General features: G+C 39.4%; 1 protein-coding gene and 1 pseudogene across 1 annotated transcript; one reads left to right on the forward strand and one right to left on the reverse strand.

The window, feature by feature from the left end:
* Positions 1-354: 354 nt before the first annotated feature.
* On the forward strand, positions 355-4,922 carry LOC133817989 (ATP-dependent zinc metalloprotease FTSH 6, chloroplastic-like; annotated as a pseudogene).
* A 240-nt stretch (positions 4,923-5,162) lies between these two features.
* LOC133817988 (amino acid transporter AVT1I-like) lies at positions 5,163-7,286 on the reverse strand. Its single transcript, XM_062250662.1, has 3 exons — positions 6,950-7,286; positions 6,079-6,686; positions 5,163-5,855 (listed from the first exon to the last, which is right to left on the reverse strand). Exons 1-3 carry the CDS (start codon positions 7,122-7,124, stop codon positions 5,334-5,336), a joined length of 1,305 nt encoding a protein of 434 aa, XP_062106646.1. The 5' UTR covers positions 7,125-7,286; the 3' UTR covers positions 5,163-5,333.
* Between the last annotated feature and the right edge of the window lie 3,853 nt (positions 7,287-11,139).

Genomic DNA, 11,139 nt, shown 5'->3' on the forward strand with positions numbered 1-11,139 from the left:
ATACCTATACTTCATTTATTCTAACAGATAAGAAATCTGATGGGGAAAAATGGTTCTAAATTTTTGTGATATCCATAAGATCCTTACTCTAGCCAAGTAAGTTAGTATAAAATAAGTTGTTAACCAAAAAATTTCCAAAAGTTAAAATGAAATTTTGAAATAATTTAGTGACCAGTTAAGCCACTAATTACGTGGCATCGTATCTTGGTGTGCTTTAGTAGAACTCATAGACACCCACTAATCCATAATATGCCACTTTTCTTCTTCCAAGTGTGTGGCTAAGACAAAATTGTCCAAACGGTGTTTGTGTTAAGCCAACATAATTTCAGGAACCTTCACCGACTCTTCAAGTTTGATCAATGAACTATAAAAACTAGTAACACTGTTCTGGAATCTTCAAGAGCCATATAGAGAGTTTATCAGCTCAAGAAAAATGACAAAAGGAAGTACTGGAAGTCTCTTAGTTTGTACATATTTAAACAAGTCTTTCACACTCCCTCCCATCCCAACCAGTTTCAACAAGCCCACTTCTCAAACATTACATTACTACCAAAAAAAGGTAACATAGAAGGTTGAGTTTAAGAGAATATGTCTGCTGCCTTATCTCTCTCCCTCTCACTCCCTCCAATATGCAAATCCCAGTACACTTCAAGGGATACCCATGTCCCAAAATTCACAAACAGAGAAGACCCATGTCCCAAAAACCCCTCAGAATTCAAACTCAGTAGAAGAAATTTGATAAACTATACTACTTTGGGCCTTACAGGAGCAGGGTTCTCAGTTTCTAGACCTGCAAAGGCCGCTGAGCCAGAGAGCCCTGCTTCATCAACTTCAAGTAGAATGTCCTACTCAAGATTCTTGGAGTACTTAGACGAAGGAGCTGTAAAGAAAGTAGACCTTTTCGAGAACGGTACTGTGGCTATTGCTGAGATCTACAGTCCTGCATTGGAGAAGATCCAGAGGGTTAAAATTCAGCTACCTGGATTGCCAAGAGAATTATTGACCAAACTGAAAGAGAAGAACGTTGACTTTGCAGCTCATCCAGTGGATGTCAGCATGTGGCCTGCTATACTCGACTTGTTAGGAAACTTAGCCTTTCCATTGATATTAATTGGAGCATTACTCTTAAGGAGTTCTGGAACAAACACTCCTGCTGGTGGCCCGAACTTACCATTTGGCCTCGGAAGGTATGTATTTTGACAAAGTTTCTTACAAACTTTCATGACATGGTTTCTGCAAAGTAAAAGTACTTAATCACTATTTATTTATACCAGGAGCAAAGCCAAATTTCAGATGGAACCAAATACTGGGGTGACATTTGATGATGTAGCTGGAGTTGACGAAGCAAAGCAAGATTTTCAAGAGATAGTAGAGTTCTTAAAGACGCCAGAAAAGTTTGCTGCTGTTGGGGCTAAGATTCCGAAAGGAGTTCTCTTAGTAGGCCCCCCTGGAACCGGGAAGACATTGCTTGCCAAGGCCATTGCAGGGGAGGCCGGTGTGCCTTTCTTCTCGCTTTCGGGATCGGAGTTCATCGAGATGTTTGTGGGAGTTGGGGCTTCGAGAGTGAGGGACCTGTTCAACAAGGCAAAAGCGAATTCGCCATGTTTGGTGTTCATTGATGAGATTGATGCTGTTGGAAGACAGAGAGGAACCGGCATTGGTGGTGGAAACGATGTGAGAGAGCAGACTTTGAATCAGTTGCTGACTGAAATGGATGGGTTTAGTGGAAATAGTGGAGTAATCGTCATTGCTGCGACTAATAGGCCTGAAATTCTCGACTCTGCTTTGCTAAGGCCCGGCAGGTTTGACAGACAGGTAACAATAACATAATGTTCGGTACATTGTTTAAAGATGAAAACTTCGGCTGTTTATGATTATGACTGACATAAAATCTTGCAGGTGAGTGTAGGTTTACCGGATATCAAAGGAAGAGAAGACATTTTGAAAGTGCATAGCAACAACAAGAGGCTTGATAGAGATGTTTCTCTCAGCGTAATCGCCATGAGAACACCAGGATTCAGTGGAGCTGACTTGGCAAACCTGATGAACGAAGCCGCCATTCTTGCTGGTAGGAGGGGAAAAGACAAGATTACCATGAAAGAAATCGACGACTCGATTGATAGGATAGTGGCCGGAATGGAAGGAACAATAATGACCGATGGGAAGAACAAAACTATTGTGGCTTATCACGAAGTTGGTCACGCTGTGTGCGCGTAAGTTGAAGATTTATATAACCTTGTCTTATAAGAAATTATCCAAACTAGTTCTTCTAAATGTTTCTGGTTAATATAATTTCAGGACATTGACTCCTGGTCACGACCCAGTTCAGAAAGTAACTCTTATTCCCGAGGCCAAGCACGTGGTCTAACTTGGTTTATGCCAGGAGAAGATCCCACTCTGGTCTCTAAACAGCAACTGTTCGCTAGAATAGTCGGAGGCCTAGGAGGTCGAGCTGCAGAGGAAATCATCTTTGGAGAGCCCGAGATAACCACTGGTGCTGCTGGTGACTTACAACAGATCACCCAGATAGCTAGACAGGTGTGTATATATACACACACACGATATCATATCATTTTAAGGAAAGAGCATGATCATTATAACAAAACTGTGTTCTTTTTGTTTGTGTAAACAGATGGTGACGATGTTTGGAATGTCGGAGATTGGGCCGTGGGCATTGACAGACCCAGCAGTGCAAAGCAGCGACGTGGTGCTGAGAATGCTGGCCAGAAACTCCATGTCTGAGAAGCTTGCGGAGGATATTGACTCCTCTGTGCGACGTATAATCGAAAGTGCTTACGAAGTTGCGAAAACCCACGTGAGGAATAACAGAGATGCAATTGACAAAATAGTTGACGTTCTACTAGAAAAGGAAACTCTTAGCGGAGATGAGTTCAGAGCGATTCTTTCTGAATTTACTCAAACTTCGATTAAGGTCAACGAAACCCCTGTCCGTCAAATGATTGAGGCTTAAGTATACAGTTGTGTACAGTTAGTTAGGCTTCGAGTATAGGCTATATAGCTTGTAAAACAGAGAGCCTTGCATGGCTAGGCTACATGCATAAATATATGTAAAGCATGATACGAGTGTGGATAAATTTGAATCCTACATCTGATTTTTTTAGTTAAACAACTAGAAAACGACAATAGTTAATAATATCAGAACACGGCATCGACAGAAGAAAAACACAATTATGTAAAGAAGAACCGACACTTACATAGACACAACTCCATGATTGAGAACTTGAGAATGACTTCATAAAGTATTAATAGCATTTAGAGCCATCTCAAATGAATGGATGGTTCCGCTTCCAACCCAAATCGTCAATAGCCTCTTCCCAACAAAAACCCCAAATGGTGATTCAAGATTTCAGTTTATCGAGCACCATTGTCTTTCTCTACTTGAGCGTTGTTCTTCCGTTAAACAACTCTCTCAGATTCACGCTCGTCTCCATTTCTTTGGGCTTCACCTGGACTCATTTATCCTTTCAGAGCTGGTCCGCTTCTGTGCATTATCTCCGTCCAAATATTTCGCCTATGCCCGAATCCTTCTCTTTCGCTCTGAAATATCACGGCCTTCTTCATGGAACTTTCTCATCAGAGCCTACGCTTCCAGCCATTCACCCAGAGAGGCCATCTGGGTGTTCCGTGAAATGCGACTCCGGGGGATTAGACCGAACAATCACACCTACCCTTTTCTTTTCAAGGCTTGCACTACTATTACGGCGCTTAAAGAAGGGAAGCAGGCGCATGCGGATACCTTTAAGTTTGGTTTGGACGGCGATGTGTATGTTAACAACACTTTGATTCATTTTTATGGTTCTTGCAAGAAGATTTTGGATGCTCGGTATGTGTTCGATGAAATGCTCGAAAGAAGTGTTGTTTCTTGGAATTCAATTATAACTGCTTGTGTTGAGAATTTGTGGTTCAGTGCTGGGATTGAGTATTTTGTGAAAATGAGAAATAGTGGGTTTGAGCCGGACGAGACTACTATGGTAGTCCTGCTTTCTGCCTGTGCTGAGCTTGGGAACCTGAGCTTAGGCAAATGTGTTCATTCTCAAGTGATTGGAAGGGGGTTGGTTCTAAATTGCAAACTAGGTACATCCCTTGTTGACATGTACGCCAAGTCCGGGGCATTGTTTTTTGGCAAGTTACTGTTTGATAGGTTGAAAGAGAGAAACGTCTGGACTTGGAGTGCTATGATTTTAGGACTAGCCCAACATGGTTTTGCTGAAGAAGCTCTTGCCCTTTTCACAAAGATGATGAACTCCACCATATCTCCAAACTATGTCACTTTTCTCGGTGTCCTTTGTGCCTGTAGCCACGCCGGTCTCGTCCAAGATGGCTATCATTACTTTCACGAAATGGAGCATACTCATGGAATTAAACCAATGATAATACATTACGGTGCCATGGTTGATGTCTTAGGCCGTGCTGGTCTTCTGATTGAGGCTTATACTTTCATAAAGAACATGCCTGTCGAGCCCGATCCCATTGTGTGGAGGACACTGCTCAGTGCATGCACCACACATGGTGTCAACGACGAGGAAGGTGTGGGAGATAAAGTAAGGAAGAGGTTGCTTGAATTAGAGCCCAAAAGATGTGGGAACCTTGTGATGGTGGCAAATATGTACGCTGAAGTTGGGATGTGGAATGAAGCAGCTGATGTGAGAAGGGTTATGAGAATTGGGGGGATGAAAAAGTTTCCTGGGGAGAGTTGTATCGAGTTGGGTGGATCAATTCGTAGATTCATCTCTGGCTATGATTTGGAAGCTAACCATGACAATATCTACCAGCTACTTGATGTACTAAACTTGCACATGAAGATGATCAGCTTATAACCAAGTTTTTTCTGCAATTTTTAATTTTCTTATTTTAAATGTGGAAGCTTGGAATGGAACAAATGGTTATTTTACAAGACATAATTTTCTTGACTAGAATTAGTTTGGTATGATGGATGATGTTAGCATTTTTATAATTTAACTCAACTAGAAGAAGGTGACTCAAATAAGACTTAACAACCGGAAAGTAATTCTGATTAGTTCAATGACAGAGTGAAAGATTACAAAAGAAAGAGTCGAAGAAACTCGTATGAACAAACACTATATAGCTCTTACAAAAATGTTAAAGGATTATTTGCTTAGCCATCCAAAATAATAATTGGCACAGGAAAAGTCTCGATTTCTACATCGACAAATAAAACTCATATGAACAATCACTAAAGATAGCTATTACAAAAATGCGAAGTATTATTTGCTTAGTCAAATAAAACAATAATTGACAGAGGAAAAGTCTCAATTTCTACATCGAAAAATACCTTGTACTAAGACAAACCTTTACATTTTCAGATTCACTAATATATCTAGAACAGATGTGTAAGTACCGATTATGGTAACAGCAACCCCCATTAATATTGTAATCGCTACAAGAACCATTTCACTATTAAATGTCCGGTAAATACCAGAAATCTTCAAGTAGCATAAACAGGGAATAATGATAGAAGCTGTCACACTCAAAAATGCTCCGACTAATGACATGAGGGACGCGAAAAATGGCACAAGAAGGGCTACTATGACACTGCTGATCACCAAAGCGATGCCAATAATTAGACCAAAGAATCTTTTGTTGAGGAAACATGGAAAGCCATTTTTGACTGCATCAATTATAGGTGTCACCATTAGAGCATATTTGGCAATGGGATTCACCAAAGTTGTGTATATGGCTATCCTTGAGCTGAGTTTCCCTGTTGGAAGATCCAAAGTGATCTGTGATTGTACTCCTGACCCGAACATTAAGTACCCAAATACTGCCATGGAAGCATAACCAACCGTGCATATAACAAAACAGAGAATCAAGACCTGCATTAACCAGACCAACAACAGCTTTAGCTTATTAGAAGCACAATAGGGTAAATATTGCACAAATATCATTTTCTGGTCATTTCATCAAAATGACACTGAAAATTGATAAACCATTACAAGATAAAGGTGGGATTTAGGACAAAAGGACTTGGCTAAAAAATGAAAACCAGAATGGCTTACATTTTAAATTGAATTCTATAAAAACAAGGCGTTTGCTTACATTAGAGAACTGGTGTTTGTTCTTCATGGAAGTATAGAGAGATGGGAAAACTGGATGAGCACAATAACAGAAGGCGTACAAGCTCATAGCAGTAGGGATTCCATTCCAATTAATCAGTGTTCCCTCTTGATGAAACCCGACTCCATCGAACGCGCCAGTCCACACAATGGAGAAGAGGATGATAGCAGAGGCTAGCACCCCACTCGCCGAGACATAAGAAAGAAGACTCAAATTTTCTAACCATACAGTTGGTAAGATAACAAGAGCAACAATCAGTACAAAAGACTGTTTCCCACCAATTGTTAACCCTGCTATTTCAAAACCATCTCCAGGAAAGAGGTTGTACAAGTTATCACCTTCTAGAATTAAGAAACCTGCAGAAACTAAGTAGAGCTCAGTGAACATAACAATGGAGACTATCATTCTTCCTTTGTCTCCAAATGCTCTCTCTCCAATGTCAGGGTAAGTTCTGATATCGGAATCAAATTCCATACATCTTTTAATCAACAAGCCCGAGTAGAGGGCTGCCGTAGCTATAGTAAAGAACAGTATCAAGCTTAACCATCCTCCAGTTGCTAGTGCATATGGGATTGAGAGTATTCCAACTCCTGAAAACCAAAGACATGATGGTATTTAGCATCAACAGAAGCTTAATTAGCAACATTGAGAGATTTATGAAATTAATGAGAAATGTGGTTACAAATAAAATCCAAGAAAGCCATTCATGATTGTTCCACTAAATTTGTCAGCTCTAATAGTGAAAATGACAAGAAATCAGTTGAATCTTGAAAATGAAATTGAAATCTACGCTTACTATTAAAAAAAAGTGAAGAATAAAAAAAAAAAAGTAAATCTAGGTAGAAAGTGGAACCTGATAAAGCATTTAATCCATTGAAACAGGTTTTGAAGAAAGAGGTGGAGCTTGTTGTAGTGGCCTGAGGATGGTTAGACTCAACTTCTTCTAGCTTGCTACTTAGTCCATTATGCTTATCTTCAGACATAAGAGGCAAGGTCAAGGAAAATCCATCTCTGTGGTCGGCCTCCATGTTTAGGGTCGACACAGAGAAAGAAGAGATGCAATTCAAAAGAAGTACTTTCAGATAAGAGCTGAGAATATATTTGTAGAGAGCAGAGAGAGGTCTAGAAGTTGTAAGTGTTCATAGTTCAGAACTGAAGAGAAGAGAGGCTAAAATTGTAAAGAGACCTCTGGTATATATAAAAAAATAATAATATAGTGTTTGTTTGTGGGTGGGACTTGGGAGGTGTTGAAAACACCATTTCTAAAGAAGAATTGCTAAGGGGGATTATTGGTACCTAACATCACACTTAAAGCTGTAAATGTGGGCCGGGTCCTGGCCCGGTTCATATTTTCGTGCCTCCGATCAATTTGGGCCGGGCTGGGCCCGACCCGTATTTAATTCGTGCTTGGTCGGGCTGACCCATTTTTGAAAGAGTAGGGCCAGCACGGCCCATGGGCCCGACCACGTCGTGCCGTGCTCGTACCGTGTCGGCCCGGCCCACTTTATTATTGCAAAAAAATGTGAGGATAGAGAATTGAACCCTCCACTTCCTCTTTAACCATCAATGGACTTATTACCAAACCAAATACATTTCTTTGTTTAAATTATAATTTTAGATATTTTTATATACTTTTTAACAATATTTTACACAAAATTATTGTAATGCCCCGGATTCCCTATTATGGTTAATGGCTGGATTAGTAGGCCGGGAGGGCCATAACTGTTTAATTACGCCATTAAATGTGTTTATGCATATTTATGAGAATTATATTATAATATGATGTTAAATGCATGCATGAAAGTCCACATTTGTTTACATGGGTGTTTTGGTAATTTGGCCCGTTGAGGGTATAATTGAATATTTGTTTGTGTGCTTATAATATATTGTGAGACCACATTATAATGTGGATTGGTTCGAGTATTTCGACATGAGACGATCTTTAAACATGATTTATCGGTTTGGTCATAACAGGTTTGAGCTCGGGGCTCGGGGTGAGTCTCGGGGTGATATTAATGACTATAGCGTTACCGGGGATTTTAGGGTAACGAGATATGAATTATTGGTGTTTGAGAATATTGAGATTAGCGGGAATTGGGAAGCGTTAATTATGATTAACGGGTCAAGCGAGAAGTACCAATTTTACCTCTAGAATAGCTTGAGAAGCTTTAGATGACACAAGGGAAATTTTGTCATTTTAGGGGTGGATATATGTGACTTAAGTGGCTGTAGAAGGTGGTAGATTTAAACAGAACAAAACAGAGATACTTCCTCATCCTTTCCGTACACAACTTCCTCCCTTATCTCCTTTGAGGTTTTGAGCTCTAGGTGTGGATTAACCCACGGGAAACTTAAAGGCTGGGTTGGTGTACTTGATTTAGCTTGTGTGGGAGGTTCAAAACAGGTTTCAAGGTGAGTTTTGGTCATTTGTCACAGCTGGTGCTCTGTTTTACTTTTGGTTTTCAGTTCATGATTTTAAGGTGGGAAGTGAGAATCAAAGGGGGTTTTAGTGTTGGTTTGATTGGGATTTGATGGGAGTGAGCTAAGGGTGTTATTTGGGGGGTTTAATTATATGTTTGGAGGAGGTTTAGAGATGGTTTGAGGGGCTGGTTTGAGAGGAAGGAGCACAGGGGAAATTATGGTGCGTGTGGCCGACTTAGCTGGTCTGGGCTGGGCGCCGCGGCGCAGCAGGGGAGCGCCACGGCCCTTGGCGTCTGGCAGGGGGAGTCCCTCTCTGTTTGAGGGCGCGCCGCGGCGCAGCAGGGGAGGGTCGCGGCCCTTAAGGCCAATTTTGCCAAAATGTGATTTTTAGCTTGGGGATTCAAACCTTAGGCCTCGGGGTTGGACCTAGTACCCGGTTGGGTAGTATTTGATGTCTCGGGGGCTGGGATTTGGTTTGGGAACCCTCAGTTATCATTTTTATTAATGAATCCTATAATTTGGTTATGACCAGGTGACCGTCAAGGAATTTAAAGGTTGATCGTTCTCAGGGGTCGTTCATATAATAATTCTCACTCGAACCAGAGGTAAGAAAACAGTGTATGAATACAGTTGCACCCTGTATAGATATATGACATGCATGGTTTGATATTGGAGCATGTTGGTTGATATATGTGGACGTGGATTGTATATTAAACGCTGATGTACGTTGATTACCTGTTTAAGACACTGACTAGTCAGGGACCGACTCTAAAGTCGAGAATCATGCATTGAATGGCTCTATGGCATTAATGCTAGACCGACCCTAGGGTCGAAGAACTTATAAGCGCTTGCCTGGTCTACGACCAGATGACTATAGCCAAGGTATATGACCCCGGTGACCGTTGTCACATGGCTAGGGGACGTTGTCCATAGTTTCGACTCTAGAGTTGTGAGGAAGGTTATGTTGGTGACCAATCACCTTGCACCTGTCCTGATCAAACTTATGAAAGAATCACTTATCAGTTAAACCCTGGTGACCCTATCGTCACATGGCTAGAGGAAGCGATGCTCATTATTGTGACTTTTGGCTCTTGTCACCTATTAGCTGGACTGATAGTCCTGAATGGTTATTATGATCGTAGTTGATATTATATCATGCCATATTGTGTTTTCTTGCTGGGCCTTGGCTCATGGGTGCTATGTGGTGCAGGTAAAGGAAAGGAGAAGCTTAACCAACCCTGAGTGGAGAGCTTGGGCGATGTTGTGTACATACAGGGCCGCTTGACCACCACGGTCAAGGAGTTCTCAGAGGGACTAGGGGTTTACCCTATTTTTGCCGCTTAGGCCGGCGGGGATTGTAAATTTGAAACTGTAGCGACTCTTTTGTATTATGGACATCTTGTAAACATTTTAAAAGGCTCATGAGCAGTTTGTTTACTTAATGAAGTGTACCCTTTCCTTTTTACTCGTTTTTCACCTTAACCTGATAATAGCACTTAGATCACGTTTTTAACCAAAGGACTCGGGTAGCGAGTCAAATTTCCGGTTCACTGTTCACCGTAACTGTTCTGGGGTAACCAGGGCGTTACAATTATATCAAAGATAATTATTATAATTTTAATACCTACTAATAAATGTTAAAAAATTTAAATCACAAATCTTAAAATAAATTAATATAATTATAAAAATATAAACATTGAGAAAAATAAAACTTCTATTATCATTTTAATTTATTAATAATTGACAAATAAAAATTTATTATGATTATTAATGTCAAAATATCAGGCTTTTTATCGTGTCGTGCTTTCAGATTAGTTTGTTCGTGCTTTCATATCATACATTCGGGCTTGTCGTGCCGTGCTTAGGCCCATGTCGTACCGGACCAATTTTCAATTGGGAAAATTACACATATCACGGTGATTTAAAAAAAAATTTGATTTTTACGGTAATTATAAATAATTACATTATTACGGTTATCCAACTTTTTTTTATCATTTGTGGTTGATATCTTTGACACAACCTTCTTCAATTCTACCACAGTCCCACGCTAGAGGTCTCAAATTATTAGCATTTCCCTTCACCTTTTATCTCTACCAGTTCAAAATTCATATAGATATATTCTAACATATACATGCATCGTTTATATATATATATATATATCTAGGTAGATATAGATCCTATTCATACATATACATATACATAGAGCTTTAGGTACAAGTTTTTAATGTATTGTTGAGATCAATATTCTCGTCTCAAAACAAGTTTTTAAAAAATTATTTTTGTAAATTTTTGTAATAATCATGTTAAATAAATTTATAAATATTTATGTAAATGTGAGTTACAAAAATATATATTTTAGTTGTGAAATTAGTTTTGTAAATTGTTGTTACAAAAATGTAAAACTTGTTTAAAAAAAATATTGTATTTCACCACTATATTCAATAAAGTGTTTTATAAATAATAAATATCTTAAATTTATATTTTTAAGTTGTATAGCATAAATATGATGGTTCATATAATTTTTTGGTACAATATTGTAACAATATGGAAAGTATAATATTTTTATGTATATTTTGTTTATGATTCTTAACTATAAAATATTTTCATAAATGTTAGTTACAA

This window comes from Humulus lupulus, chromosome 2 (genome assembly GCF_963169125.1).
Source record: "Humulus lupulus chromosome 2, drHumLupu1.1, whole genome shotgun sequence".
In the NCBI taxonomy this organism is placed as follows: Eukaryota; Viridiplantae; Streptophyta; class Magnoliopsida; order Rosales; family Cannabaceae; genus Humulus; species Humulus lupulus.

Bases quoted from the DNA above. Each gene is read 5' to 3' on its own strand.
- LOC133817988 (XM_062250662.1), bottom strand. From the start codon at position 7,124: ATGGAGGCCGACCACAGAGATGGATTTTCCTTGACCTTGCCTCTTATG. The intron at 6,687-6,949 runs GTTCCACTTTCT...TTTGGTTTTCAG, and splicing joins TGGATTAAATGCTTTATCAG to GAGTTGGAATACTCTCAATC. The intron at 5,856-6,078 runs GTAAGCAAACGC...TGGTTAATGCAG, and splicing joins ACAAACACCAGTTCTCTAAT to GTCTTGATTCTCTGTTTTGT.